This window comes from Xyrauchen texanus, chromosome 18 (genome assembly GCF_025860055.1).
Source record: "Xyrauchen texanus isolate HMW12.3.18 chromosome 18, RBS_HiC_50CHRs, whole genome shotgun sequence".
Classification (NCBI taxonomy): Eukaryota; Metazoa; Chordata; class Actinopteri; order Cypriniformes; family Catostomidae; genus Xyrauchen; species Xyrauchen texanus.
Window position 1 is genome coordinate 20,561,778 of NC_068293.1, and position 16,102 is coordinate 20,577,879.

At 38.5% G+C, this 16,102-nt stretch overlaps 1 protein-coding gene across 1 annotated transcript in view; it reads left to right on the forward strand.

Moving 5' to 3' along the window:
* The window catches only part of LOC127659143 (diacylglycerol kinase beta), a 172,456-nt gene that overhangs the window by 144,777 nt on the left and 11,577 nt on the right, over positions 1–16,102 (forward strand). Inside the window, exons 24-25 of the mRNA XM_052148814.1 lie at positions 878–968; positions 2,440–2,641. Of these exons, the coding sequence (XP_052004774.1) occupies positions 878–968; positions 2,440–2,641 (293 nt within the window). The remainder of the gene's footprint in view (positions 1–877; positions 969–2,439; positions 2,642–16,102) is intronic.

Below are 16,102 nucleotides of genomic sequence, written 5' to 3' on the forward strand. Positions count from 1 at the left end.
ATACATCCGATGATATGGTTCAGATAATATACTGAACCCAAGCAATATATTTGGAAGTCCCTTTTATTTGTTGTTGAAAATAAGATTTAACATCTGTATGTTATAAGTCATAAGTTAGATCAGAGAGCTGTTGGCCGTTTGATCTGTTGACAGCCCAAGACTCTGTTCATCCCATAATATTTGTTGTCACGCTTGCATTAGCATAGGGGTGGGTAAACGCAAACTTGTTTGTTGTTCCAATGACAGAGCAGCTGCATACTTAGTCATAATTTTTGCATTTGCATTTAATTGTAATGAATTATATGGAACTGTTTAATTGTCATTACAATCTAGGGTCATCTAAAACAGTGATTCCCAACCAGGGTATGTGTAACCCAGGGTGTACCAAAGATTCTAACTAATAAAACTACATAAACAGACACTAATAGATTAAGACAACTACTAATCTCAATTAATCTTCATTGGGTTTTTTTCTAGTTCCTTTTTAGTGAAAGAAATCTAAATATTTAGTGTAATGTGTAAAGGTTTTATAAATGTGTGTGTATTACGGTTGTAACAGAATGTATGTGCTATTTGGTGTGTCTGTTTTACACCCATTTTTGTTTTCTTTAATAGTATTAGTGATATTGCAAAATTAATTCCAGTATACTACATGTTCAAAGGAACACATTTCTTGTTTAGAGTTGATAAAGTGATACTTAAGGAATCTGCCTTACTGATGGGGCTGTGATGGTACACAAGACAAAAACATTTGGGAAACACTGGTATAAATCATTCAGGCATCCCTGCCAAATTATGCTCCAGTGTTTATGGTTGTAAAATTGTTTTATTTAAAGTGGTCTCCTTTTTAAACTTTCTTACACCTCTATCTCCCTAGGATGAAAAACAAGCTATGGTACTTTGAATTTGGCACCACAGAGACCATCTCAGCTACTTGTAAAAAGCTGAACGAAACCATTGAGGTGGAGGTGAGTTCAGGACAGGAATCCCATCATTTGTGCCCTGTTTCACTTTACAGCCAGTGTTGTAATTATATACAGACACATTCATTCTTTTAACTGTTTTGGAACAGAAAGTCCATTAAGCACTTCCTTCAACATACTTTGATTCATGAATGCAGCAGGATATTGTGAACTAAAGTAAACCTCAGATTACACTGTCAGCTAACCATTCTGTGTTGAGGGAACATGTCAGAATATGTATCTGAAAGCAAACAGTGGCGGAAAAGCTCTGTTGACAGTGTTTCAAGCATGTGAGAGTTTCAGACTGCCTGTTTTTAGCCCGTGCATAAAAGATTATCATTTACAAGGAGATTTTCTATTTTAGCCTGATACTATATAATTTACAATATAAAATAATTGCTTGGTATTGAATCCAGGGCAAAATGACAATTGTGTCATGACAGTTATGAAGCGAGAAGACCTATACAAACCTTAGCAGAGAAAGGAAAGAAGGAAAATAGACATTTGTATTGGAAAAAGGAAAGCTTTTTTTTAGGACAGATCTACTGTCTTTCTCTCCCACTCTGTGTGGGATCTCATGCACATCGACGCATCTCATTATGTCGTAAATGTGTCAGTTTTCAGCTTTTTGAAATATGTGTGCTTTCCAACTGTACTGACGCCCTTCACGGTGGTCTCTGACATTATATAATACTGTACTGCTAATCTATATTTGGATTGCCGACAGGTATTTTTAGACTAGTTTCACATCCCTCGTGTCTGGAATGTGATTGTTATTGATGTGCCACTCCCAATAGTTCCCTTTAAGTGCACGGAAACTGTTTATCATGCCTCTAAGGTGCTTAAGAGTAGTTACTTATGGATTTATTATGAATTCAGATCTCTTTGCCTTCAAAAATGGGTAGCTGACATATCCTGAGTCATTTTTTATTTTTTTTCAACATTAAGATTTTAGGTAACAATTTATTTTATTAAGGAAAAAAGTGAAAAGGGTACATTTTAGGGGCTTTGACTGGCCAATATTTTTCCCCATTTTAGCCATACTAATTTTAAATGGTCCTGCAAGACGTGTATTGTTTATTTATATACAGCACATTTTATGCACAATGGTAATTCAAAGTGCTTTACATGGAGAAAATAAATATACATAAAAGTATATTTTTTAAATATATGAATAAAAAATTTTTTTTTAAAAAGAATAAAAAGTAAGAAATAAAAATGTGATTTAAAATGTATTAAAATGAATAAAACAGAAAGAAAAAATAATACAGAAAGAAAATTAGACAACACAATCTGTAAAGTGCAGCACAATGCTCAGTCACATTTATTATAAATTGTTTTGCCAAATGCTGTATAAAATAATTTTGCATGCAGTATAGCTTGTAACAACGCAGGACGTCAACTTCCCAAAAGTATTTTTAGCATGTGATCTAACCATAGGCATATATGTATGTTTATTTTATATTTTCTGTCACAGTGTGATGGCATCATCTTGGACTTGAGCAGCACGTCTCTGGAGGGCATTGCTGTGCTCAATATTCCCAGCATGCACGGAGGCTCCAACCTGTGGGGCGAAACCAAGAGAAGACGCAATTACAATCGCATGAGTAAGAAAGTACCAGAAAGAATGACTGCCAGCACCATCACCGATGCCAAGGAGCTCAAGTTTTGCGTGCAAGGTGAGTCAGAGTTTTGGAAGGTCCGTTATTCACATAATGAAAACACACCGTGAAAACTATCTAGATTGTTCCTAAAATGTTCTCACAATCTGCAATCCACAAATTGACTGAAACCTCTTATTTCCAGTCACTTGTAATACATTTCAAATTACTGGCCAACTTCAGCAGATCAGCACACCATGTGGAGCTGTTTCATATGCAGTGCTGACTCACAGCTGCTGAGGAGGAGCAGAAAGCTTTTAACCATCACTAATGAAAGAGAACCTCTCTGGCTGCTTATTATACTGATGTTCTGTCTCACTGTGTTTTGGGACTTCCTGCATTAGTTTCCCAGAGTGCGAAGCACTATTGGTAGTGTTAATCCTCATTTAGGGAGAGTGCTATCTGTGTCAGAATCTTCACTGAGAGTAGAGTACCAGCTTTTTCAGAGCCCACACAAGAGGCGGGTGTTACCATCCTACCAAATGTCCTCCAGAGAGGGTATGTCGCTGCAAACGCCCTTGTGACGCCAGTCTCTGGGCCCTGGCGTCACCATCAGCTGTCTCAGTCAGAGATAGGGAGCTCGGCTGGGCCTGTGCCACCCAAGGTCAGAGCAGCAGCAGCTGTTTCAGGTGCCAGCGAATTAAACCTCCGGCACATGTTTCATTTGACTGTTAGAGGATCCCTGTGTACATCAACCAGTGGTTCATCATGATTGCTCAGTTTTTAGTCTCTTTTACTGTAAATCTGGGTTTGTTTTTACTTTTTAACATATTTCTGGCAAGGTAAGTGTTTGAGATGTAAACCATATATGCTTGACATTCTTTCTTAAAATTGTCATTCTCAAGAAACATTAAGCAGCTGAGAGAAGTAGATTGAATAATGTAAGTATGAACAGGTAATCAAAATCAATTCCCTTCTTTAACCTGCAAATATAGTAAATATCAAGACTTTACATTGTCTCTAAGGATTCTTTGAAAGATCTAAGAAATACTTTTTGTGGTTTGTAGTTTGTCTCAAAAACGTGTCAAAAAGTAGGCTAAAATGTAGGCACATGTCTCAGTTAGAAAAAGAATGATGAATTGACTGTGTGGGAAGTAAGACATCCCTTGAGATGTTTTGTTTAGCTTTTTAGGTGATGACAGTAAATGACAGTTTTGACCTTAGAGAGCAGCTTCTTCATTTCACATTCCTCTCTGATAAGTTTAGGTGACAACATGGGCAGCACCTCTGTCTTTTCCGTGACCTCACGCTCTGTCTCTTCATCACCTGTTCCTTCTCTCTCTTTAATCCATTACAGTTCTCTTCACATCAGCATCATTAACAGAAATGTTTTGGTGGGTGAGCCAACAAAAATGATCAGTTGCATGAGATCTTTCTTTATATATATATATATATATATATATATATATATATATATATATATATATATATATATACATATAATTAACCAATCAACAATGTTCTTGTGCCTTGAGCTCTTTTGTGCCTTGACTTTTTTCATTTATTTTATGAATGTTACTAGGCCATATGGCAGAGAACAGATAATAAAGTGTATTATAAGGGAAATGTAAAAATGTTTACATTTTAAACATAGAACAGGTAAATTTTTTATTTTCCTTGTGCAATTTGCTGGCGTGTTTTTGGATGGATGTAAATTATGTAAAAAATTATGGAAGTAGGTATTGTCGCTATGTCTCCACTATGGTTTACTGTCAATACATTTTTTTGACTTTTTTCTTTGATCTCATTAAAGCGGGGAGAGATGACACATAAAGTAATCAGGTTCCGAGGTAGAGTAGCCATCTATGCCTTTTCCCTAAATTATGAAATAACATTCATAGCAATAAATTCACACATATGATATTGGAAGTAGCATACATTTATTTTAGTTGTACAGGGGAAAAAGAGGCTGGATCTTAAAAGTCTTTCAGAGCATATGTTCATCCAAAATTATTTATTTCAGAGTACCTTATTTATGCTGCCACAAGCTGCTTTTGATGCAACGAGAACAAATACAATTCATAATCAGTTCATTCACATGATATTTTATCTTTAAAAATAAAGTGGATGGAGTTTAGAGTTTTAGGAGTTTTGGAAGCATTTTAACATCTGAATTCAGCATCTTAGGTCAACTTGATCTAGTTTTGAAGAAACAGGTTAAAAGTTATTTAAATATATAGCCAATACAATTCATAGAAATAAATTAGCATATACAGTATGCAGGGTGGACTGGCCATCGGGGGAACTGAACGGGCCAGTGGGTCGGCCGCTAAGCGGGCCGAATGGGCCTCAATAAGCTAAAATGAGCCGCCGCGTTATGCAGAACGGACCACAAAACGGTGCCACGATATGCAGAAAAGGACAGCAATGCTGACATTATTCAGCACATTCTGCCTCCGATGTTAGTGGTTTGTGGTTCGTGGCCAGCAAGCTATTGGCTGTTGGTGGAATAGGGGCATAAGACAATGATTGAGTGGGCCCGAATGCCAGTGGTTGGCCATCCAGGCCCACCCATGGCTACGCCAGTGCTTCCCATTTTACAACTCTCTCTCTCTGTGCTTTTCTGTACTCAACTGACTAAACTCACATGAATCTTGTTACCATGGAGACCCCGAGGCCCTCCTCAACCGAGGAACAGCGTAGGGATTGAAAGAGAAAGAGAGGGAGGGAGAGAGAGTGTGGGCTGCTGTTAGCAGTGTGACTCATATCAGTAATCTTTTAACTGCCCTTCAGGCAAAAATACTCAAGCCAGCACTGCATATACAGCACATTGTACAGCAAGAGTTCTGTAGTCACGTCCCATGTCCAGCTGAACTGTACATTTGTATTGCCAAAGCATTTGCAGCACAGCTGAGTACAATGAGGAAATTGTCAAATGTATAAATAAATAAACAAATAAATAAGTAAAATCAAAGAATAAATATCAGTAGTGCAAAATAAAAACAATATATTAATTAAAGTAACAGTTCAATGTAAACTAAGACAGATTTACTAAAAGGTTCTATTTACTTAAAACAATATTTAAAGAAAAAATATTATTGAACAAATAATTAAGAAAGATGAAATTAAGAAATTATAGTTAATTATAATATCAGGTCCTAAAATATGTGAACATGTGACTGTAGCATTACCCAAACCTGTCTTCAGTTGTTGCTCACTTTGATCAAGTGTTTTTGCTGGAACACTGGCGGTCAAAGGTGGATGAAATATATGACATATCCTGCACGAGTTAAAGTCCAGATATCCTGATGACATTTTACCCCAATAAAAGTAGTTCTTTTAAATTTCTACTTGAGTAAAAGTACAAAAGTACTTATTTTTTAAAGTAGTTAAGTAAAAGTACTGATCTGTTAAATCTATAATTTATTATTTTTTGCTGGTCAATATGCTTCACTTTTTAACTTTTTAAAGGTACTGTCTTGTGCTAAAGCTACGTTGCTTTGAAGATTCATTAAGCATAGCTTATATAGTAAAGATGTGTTAAATATTTTCAAGTAGTTAATATAGACAAAATATATCTCATTGTATTACAATTTTATTTTTTACTTATTGTATGTGATGTGGTAGACTCATATAATCACAATAAGTTAAATATAAATAATATGAAATGATTATGAGAAAGAAAGCAAAAGTTGCTTAATCCAATTTTATGGACATTTTTTGCAGAAACTAGGTGACATTTGGCAAAAAAAAGGAAATGTCTATTTATTTATTTAATTTATATATATATATAGCTGGAATGTGGAAATAAGAAACCATTATTTGTATGGCAGAGATCACTTTCACATCAAATCTGTTGTTCCTTTTGCATTTCTTTATTTCAGGGCCAGAGGGACATAGACATTTTTACATTCACCTGCTTTCCATACCGTTATAACTCCTGTTTCTTTCTCTTTTTGGCTTGAATAAATGTCACTCCATCCTTCCCACAGTAATGTTGCCACACACTGCCTCGTGCTGATGGTTATTTCAGAGCCCTGCAGCACTGGGCCCATTCATTGTTACACCCCACAAACAAAAACACACTCTTAGCATCTGTGGAGCGGAGGGGGGCGGGGCCGGGGCGGAATATCGCGCACCCAGACCCAATCGGCCTGATGAGGCGCGTGAGGGATAAAGGCGGCCAGTGACGATGGTTCGAGAGAGAGAGAATTACCGGCATGTCCGTCATGTGTGTGTTTATGTTTGTGCTTTTGGTTTGAGTTTAATTAAATTATGATTTATATTGACAAGCCAGTTCTCGCTTCCTCCTTGCCCATCGTTAACCCCCTTACATTGGTGTCGAAACACGGGAAGGAGGAGGGATGCCCGTTGCAGAGTCCTTGACACTGCCGTCCACCCAGGGGAGCGCCGCTGCCATCTGCCAGGTGACAGAGTAGCCCGACCGCCCGGATGCGGGGAACGGCCGCCGTCCGCGGGGCTAGTGGGGACTGGATACCCCGACCGCCTGGAGCGAGGGAGCCCCTGCCGGGGGAGGAGGAGTGCCCTGCCCTCCCCAGAGACGTGGAGGGGTCGAGGGAGACCGCCGTCCACGAGGGGAGGAGGGAAGAAACTCCCCGACCACCCGGAGCGGTAGGGCTGCTGCCAGAAAAACGAAGGGGCGTTCTGCCCACTGGGGTTTGAAGGTTTGACTCCGGTTCGCCCGGGGTTGGAGCGGCTGTCGTCCGCCTGAGTGTGGAGGAGTGTTCGAGGACCACGCGACGGTACATCAGAGAAACGGTGAGTGAGCTTTTTCTCTCTCTCCTCTCTCTCTCTTTCGCACCGTGTTAGCCTTTTCCCTCGCCTATTTTGTTTTTTTTGTTGTTGTTGTCTTCCCCTCCTGTCTCCTCCCAGGGCGAGGAAGGCGGGGATGACCACACGGGATGCAAGATACACCCCGCCCAGGGATAGGGGGGATGTACGTCATGCCGGTGGCACCCCGGCCTGAGATAACGCCGGAAGGAGTGTGGAGCGGAGGGGGGCAGGGCTGGGTCGGAATATCGCGCGCCCGTCCCCAATCAGCATGATGAGGCACACGAGGAATAAAGGCGGCCGGTGACGATGGTTCGAGAGAGAGGGAATTACTGGCATGTCCGTCGTGTGTGTTTATGTTTGTGCTTTTGGTTTGAGTTTAATTAAATTATGATTTATATTGACAAGCCGGTTCTCGCCTCCTCCTTGCCCATTGTTAACCCCCTTACAGCCTCATAAACACAAACAGGAATAGAAGTGGAACTCTCCTCTCCAAGAGCATGGTGGGAACATGGTGACTCGGTGAATGACAGGGACACTCTCCACTGTGCCTCAGCATCCTCTATCAGGGACCAGAAAAGCCTTTTCTCTTGCTTTAGCAAGAGTGATGGACATTTGAAGAGTGACACTCACCCCTCAGGGGTTCAGAAAAATTGAAGATGTTGTTGGCCTGAGGAGCCCTTTCCCATGATCTGTGTCATGAGAGCTGTGATTGTTAGGCGGCTTTGTGAGAGCAGCTTTGTTTGTGAATGGCATGGGAACAGAGGTTGGGAGACTGGTGAGCTCTAGGGCAAGCAGGAAGCTAGTGAATGAAGTCTGGGTAACACTTTATTTTGATGGTCCCCCTACAGATATTTACAATACATGTCACTTATCAACTAACTTGCAATAGCTAGTAAACAGTAAATGACCTACTTTCTTTTGCTTACCTGCTCAGTGTCTTATTTCACCTTTAGTTACCTAAAGATTTTCTGGAAATGCTCTACTGACTGTTAATACTCTACTGACTGTTTGTTGCATATGAATTTCGTATCAGTACAGTCACTTTACTTTAAGGTAGTATCAACTGTTCATCTATAGTTGCCTAGGGACCATCAAAATAAAGTGAACATTTAAGGAATATGGTTATCTCACTACTAGATGTCTTTTTTTAAATAGACTATCAACAGATTGTAAATACCAATACTGATAATAACACACAGGAATAGCAGCACCACATTGCAACCAGCACATAGACTACAGTACATGTAAAATAAATATAAATGTACAGAAGTTCTCATTGTTTTGTACAACAATTTTAACAAACTGATGTCCTCAACAATAATGTACAGTTGAAGTCAGACGTTTATATAATCCTTATCCAAATACATTTAAACTCAGTTTTTCACAATTCCTGACATTTAGTCATAGAAAACATTCCAGTTAGGATCACTACTTTATTTTAAGAATGTGAAATATCAGAATAATAGTAAAGAGAATAATTTATTTCAGCTTTTATTTCTTTCATCACATTCCCAGTGGGTCAGAAGTTTACATACACTTAGTTAGTATTTGGTAGCATTGCCTTTAAATTGTTTAACTTGGGTCAAATGTTTTGGGAAGCCTTCCAAAAGCTTCTGACAATAAGTTACTGGAATTTTGGCCCATTCCTCCAGAGAGAGCTGGTGCAACTGAGTCAGGTTTGTAGGCCTCCTTGCTCTCACATGCTTTTTCATTTCTGCCTACAAATTTTCTATCATATTGAGGCTTGTGATGGCCACTCCAGTACCTTGACTTTGTTGTCCTTAAGCCATTGTGCCACAACTTTGGAGTAATGCTTGGGGTCATTGTCCATTTGGAAGACACATTTGTGAACGAGCTTCGACTTCCTGGCTGATGTCGCTTCAATATAGCCACTTAAGTTTCCTTCCTCATGATGCCATCTATTATGTGTAGTGCACCAGTCCCTCCTGCATCAAAGCGCCCCCAAAACATGATGCTGCCACCTCCATGCTTCACAGTTGGGATGGTGTTCTTTGGCTTGAAAGCCTCACCCTTTTTCCTCCAAACATAATGATGGTCATTATTGCCAAAAAGTTCAATTTTTGATTCATCAGACCAAAGGAGATTTCCCCATGTGCACTTGCAAACTGTAGTCTGTATTTGTACTTTTTGCACCAAGCTATGTTCATCTCTAGGAAACGAAATGCGTCTTCTTCCTGTGCGGTATAATGGTTGCATGGTCCCATGGTGTTTATACTTGTGTACTAATGTTTGTACAGATGAACGTGGTACCATCAGGTGTTTGGAAATTGCTCCCAAGGATGAACCAGACTTGTGTAGGTCCACAGTTCTTTTTCTGAGATCTTTTCATTTTCCCAAGATGTGGGACCTTAAAATACATCCACGGGTACACCTCTAATTTAGTACACCTCCTATCAGAAGCTATTGGCTAATTAGAATTTTACAAGCTGCTTAAAGGCACAGTTAACTTAGTATATGTAAACTTCTGACCCACTGGAATTGTGATATAGTCAATTAAAATTGAAACAATCTGTCTGTAAACAATTGTTGGAAAAATTACTCATGTCATGCATAAACGACTTGTCAAAACTATAGTTTGCTAATATTAAAACTGTGGAGTGGTTAAAAAAAGTGTTTTAATGACTTCAACCTAAGTGTATGTAAACTTCTGACTTCAACTGTATTTAGATCATTTATAAAGATTTATATACAGGCTACTGAAAGTCTACCTATTGTTTGTTGAAACACTGTTTACTAGCTATAGCAAGTCAGTGGATAATAGTCAGTTGAATATCTGTGGGAGACATCAACATAAAGTGTTACCTGAATGGCACTTAAGAAGAGCCCAGGAATTAAGTATGGTAGTAAAGAGTGTGTAAGAAGGGCCCAGGCATAAATTATGCTAGTGAAGAGCAGATAGGAAGTCCCAAGGAATGAATTTGCTTGTGAAGAGTAGATAAGAAGAGCCCAGGAATGACATATGCTAGTGAAGAGCACATAAGTAATGCCAAGGAATTAATTTGCCAGTGAGGGGCCAATAAGAAGAGCTCAGGAATTAAGTATACTAGTGAAGAGCATACGTGATGATCCATGAACTGAAGTATACTAGTGAAGAGCAGTTCAGCTAGTGTAGAGAACAAATGAAGGAAAAACAGTGGAAGAAAAAACAGATGGTCAGAAGGAGTTGGAGAGGTTGCAGAAGCTGTGGTGGAGGTATGGGGGTGGCTGGTCACTTGGCACATGGATCGAGCATGAGAGCCACCTCCCTGCCATGTCGCGCATAGTTTTGGGTTTGCAGAATAGAATTTATAGTCCACACTATCGGCCTGTGTTAACACATCATATTCACAGGAAAAGCACAGTACAGGGCAAATGGTACCATAAATACAATACATTTTAGCTGTCCACATCCATGTGGCACCACACAGATCCCTCACACTTGAAGAACACTATTGCCACATCAGAAAAAACCATAGAGAATTGTGGCAGGGGAGGGCAGTGATTTCGCCCACCCTCCCACTAATTATGCTGATGAAGCCCGAGAGGGATAAAGGTGACTGGAGACGGCAGTGCAACATATAGAGAGTTACATCAGCTGCCCAACACCTGTGTGTGTATTTGTCTTTTGGTTACGTTTATTATTAAAATATTATTAATATTATCAAGCTTGTTCTCGCCTCCTCCTTTCCATTGAACTGTGTTACAAGAATATTTTGATTAGTACCAAAAACCCCGCCTTCTAGTCCTTTTTGTCACACTTTTTTCACAAGTTACTTTATAAGTTGTTTCCATGCCTTTTTCTGATCTAACTCAAATTTCATTCATCTCCGTTTATACTGTATAGTTTTAGGGTACTTTTACACTTTAGTTTTTTAGTGTGGACCAGAGTACACTTGGCTGTTTGCTCTGGTTAGTGCGGATGCAAGTTCACTTGAAAATTTTGTCTGGTATTGTTGTTTGTTTGAACCCAATCCATCTTAAATAACAGAAGTCAACCACTATCAATTGCATCAATTTGCATCTTTCCATTCTCTTAGTAAAATGATTATAGTATAAAACATTTCTCAGATCTTCTTCTCTCTCAATAAATCTCTTGTAATTTATCCTAAGCAGACAAATGCAAGTACCACTCATGAATTAAACAGGGAACATGTATCCTCTCATCCAGAGTTGTTGTCTAGCTAAAGTGGTAAACAGTTACCGCTAGTACTCATGGTCATACTAACTTTAAAGACACACACTTACCCAAAACTACAATGTGAATATAGACCAGCAGGAGAAGGGAGTTAGAATCAAACTCTTGTTTGGACCTAGCAATCCAGCTAAGTGTCACAAAGCAGCTTTAGGTCTCTGCTCCAGTGAGAAAGCGCAAAGTGACTGTTGCAAGAAAAAGCTAAAGAGTTAGAAGAATAGATGTCATCCCACTTGCATTATATGATGCACATTCAAGCATCTTATCTGCTTGAGCCATTACTTCACCAGCAGGTTCACTTAAAGGAAATCCAATTTTTGTTGCTGTTTCTAGTGCAGCTGACCTCCAAAATACCAATGTTTAAGAGTATGCCGACACTGGTTGTGTGTAGCTGGTACCAGTCACTAACTTCATGTAAAATTGCAGTTGGTTGAGGGTCTAAAGTGAATCAACTTAAGTTTGTCTTTTTTATGTTAAACATGGTCAGTGTAGATCATGTTATTTGTTTTGATCACTGTAATTTGTAATATACTTTTAACATGACCCTGCTCTGTCAGGGCTTAATATCCTCCACACAATGCATTCTGACATGGTTATGTAAGAAGGCGTTTGTGAGCTATTCTTAGCGCTGCCTCACTGTGATGCCCTGCCTGGAATAAGAAAGCCCAGACCTGACAGAGTTGGAAACATTTATGTTGTGAGGAAAATAAGGCTCCTGTCAATTTATTTCCTTCCCTGCCTTGAATATTATTTGATTTTATGCTTCTGGGGTAGTGAAAAAGAAGCTGTGTGTTTGATAATAATAACTTTGCTCCATGAAACAAAAGACAAGGCATGCAGTGTAACTATAAAATATAATAAATATAACATTTAGCGTATGTGAATATATGTGTATATTGTTGCGACTCATTTTACTTTTATTTATAGAATTTTCTAATTAAATAGTTGACTATTTCTTGTTTGCAAAATACCTAAAAGTATCCCGACCTGCCCAGTAGAGTAACATGGTGTCAACCAATGGTGGAAGACCAACCAATGGTAGGTGGGTTGGTGGGGGATTGACATATTCAGGAAAACTGTTCGAGAAACCATGAACCATGCTGTTCATGTGCTCAATTCTGGCTCTCAGCATTTCCTGCTCTTACCCCCCTTGTCCTCTCCAATCATTTCTGGTAATCTTTATTCTGTCCCTTAAAGGAAAATAATCTTCAGTTTCTTTTTAAAAGGACACTCATTTTCATAGATTATTGGTTTGATTGTGTACTGATTCATGAATCAGTATAAAGGCTGTAAGTTTTTGCAGTTTTCAGTCTTAGGGCCATTCACAACCAGTGTGTTTTTCCATCAATCTGTGCTGTTTTTCAGTAGTTTGTCTGTGTAAACATGTGCTAGACAGACATCTTTGACTGTTGCTCTGCACCCCACTGTTTTTCAGCGTCACTTGCAGAAGCGCCACATTTTTCACATGCGGTGTTAGGTTAAAAAGAATGGTAACTTTTAAAAGGATGTCTCGAGACACCTAATTTCAATTCTTTTAGTTGAGTAATGTCTAGTTTTTTTAGCAACAACATATTCAAACTGAACAGCCCCTAAGAGATCCATCGGTCACTCAACGTCACTTCACAGTGTCACTGCTGAAGTGCTAATCTTCCCTCTTTAACTCCTTCTTTTCTTCTTATTGCTCTCAATCATATTATTATTTCAGGGAAAACTACCAAGATGTATAGAGCCAAGGGAGCTTCAGGATCATTGACATACCCGCTTGTGCTATTGTGGAGGTGGATAAAGGATACCGGGCCAGAATTCTCTGTTGGGGCTATGCATAGCAAACCAAACAAAGTGTATGGTTTGTTTAACTTTCCTGTCTGACCTTTTTGAGGAGGAGAGTCACAATATCCCCTGGCAAAGCTGCATAGTCAGGCCAGTTCAGACCTCTCCACTTCTCATCAATCAATAAAAACGTTATAATCACTGGCAGGCGGCTTTTTCTGTTCAGCCAGGTCAAGAGATTCTCAGGTCATACCTTTTGAATGCAGATAACTAACAGGGGTCCATATCCACATGTTGAAATTAACGAATTGCAACTACACTCGTTACAGTACTTGAGGACATTTTTCAAATTTTTCTACTTTTTTCTTATAAATAATAATATTACTTTTACTTGAGATGATTAAAAATTAAGTATTCAACTTCACTACAGTTATTTTTCACCACAATTACAAAGTACAAATAAAATACATAATATTTCTGAATTTTTGTGAAGAAGAAATGTATATGCACTGTTATCTTGAGCACAGCAGTTTGCATAAACTGCCACCGGTGACCTCTCTTCTCTCTAGACAAGACTCTTCAAGACTTTCTACCCTGTCACTACACACAAACTGTAATACTGTGGTTTTCTGCATATTTCATTTTATTCTGGAAAGGAGCCAGTCATTCATGCAAGAAGGTACTGTTTGAACACATTTAACCACTGATCAAACTTCACTTGTTTTTAAGGTAGGCAATGTTTTAACTGTGTCAAACATTAACAACATTATTTTGGGTTCGCCTGTTTATTCTGTTGCTTTGTTTTTCTCTCTCCTTCATGTCTTACAGGCGGAGCCGGCACACAAGATCAGTGTTTCCATGGGAACGATAATCGTTCCTCGTGAAGCGCTGATCATGCCGCTGATTAACGTGCTAGCTACACCTGTTCCACTCTGATTGGACTCCCTACTTAATCCTTGTGTGCCCTCTCTGTCTTCGCTATATTATTGCTTGTGCTGTCAAGCGGCTAACCTTGCTTTCTCTGTCTAGTTGATGCTGTCTCATGTATCTGTTGGTTGCCTGTCTCTGCCTGCATCTCGGGAAGTGTGGTTACCTTCCAGCTTGCCTTTCTCCTGTCCTCACCACCCACAAATCACCAGTGGAGGATTCTTCTTCTCTGCCCTTTTGTCGGGAATACAGCTGCCCTCCTTCATTCGGGCTTTGCTCTCTGCACCACACCACACTTCTGACGACTTGCTACTATATGTCTAAAACAAACTTTTTAAATACCTTTTAAATAGAAAGATACAATGCCAATAGTGTCAGAAATTAAGGGGGACTAACAAAAATATCCCTGAAATTCAAAATATAGAGGCAAAAAATCACCAGGCAATAAGTTCCTGTGTTTTATTAATAATATCTGATATAATTACAATTAAATACATAGGCCTACATTGCAATCTTCTTTTGACTTCACTGAACATTATTTATATTTTTCGCCGCCTGGTTCCTCGCACCTTCGCACAGAAGGGCTCACCGCTTCTATCAGTCCGCATCAGTTCGGTATTGTACTCCCACGTTAAATTACATAATCGCTCATCCCTGTTCAAAATAAACTGTCCTAGCAGGTAGAGTATGTTAACTTAATAGCCAAAATACTTGGACATACGTGAATGAGAATAAACCTGAAATAGGAATGTTTTTCAGTCACAATGCACATTATGTAGTTTAGAGATGATTTAGAATTATTTTAAATTCTATTTAAATAATTTTTTTATGTTTGTCCAAGAATCCTCTTGCAGCAATGCAGGTCTTTGGCATTTAGAGGCTGCTAGTTTAGGACCTGTGAGGAGTCTTTTTCTCAAACTAGAGATTGTGATTTACTTGTCATTTTGTTGTGCATCTGGCTGTCCACTTCCCTCTCTATCCTGGTTGGAGATTTCATTTTCATTTTTCTTTGCCTATTTTTAAAACCAAAATTTGACTTGCAAGTGTAAAGAACTAGCAATACCTCAACAAATGGGGAAAATACCCACTGTATTGTGTGATTTCCACATTTTAGCGCAACCATTTTTAATTGTTCTAATAATAAGAACATTTTCTTGAGTACCAAATTATCAATTTAAAATGATTTTGTAAGGAATAGGTGACACAGTATATGTTTGCCATCACGGGTAAAGAAAAAATAGAATAAATACCTCTTAAAACAAAATGTAATAATAATTAGCAATTAATGATTCTTGATCAATTTAATTCATCCTTGTGAAAGGAAGCATCATTTTCTTTCAAGAATAAAAATGTCTTTGTGTTCTAAAAATGGAAGCATATATACTATATATAATATTTCATAAAGTAACTTGTAACGTAATTACTTGAGTAGTTTTTTTTGGCAAACTAATTATTTACTCTTACTGGAGTCATCATTTTTCTCAGTACTTCTACTTGTACTCAAGTTAATTATTTGTTCAGTAGCAGTACTTTTACATAGGTAAAAAAAAAAAAACAACACCTGCCCATATTGTTGAGTTGAATCTTAAGAAATTGCCTTGTATTTTTTATTTTTTTTTACATTTACATATTATCAATACCATACAATTTTAAGATAGAACATAGAAGCATAATACTTTTCAATGGTAGACATGTAGGCTAATGCTTATTGCGTACATCAAAGTTTCTCACAAATGACTTGTTGTGCGAGTAGGCGTTGCTGGAGTGTACTCAACGCAGTTTGGAAGCTGGCAACACACACTGAGGACTAGTTTTGTGATATGTCCCGTGAAATTTGCTCTGTGAAATATTTAATC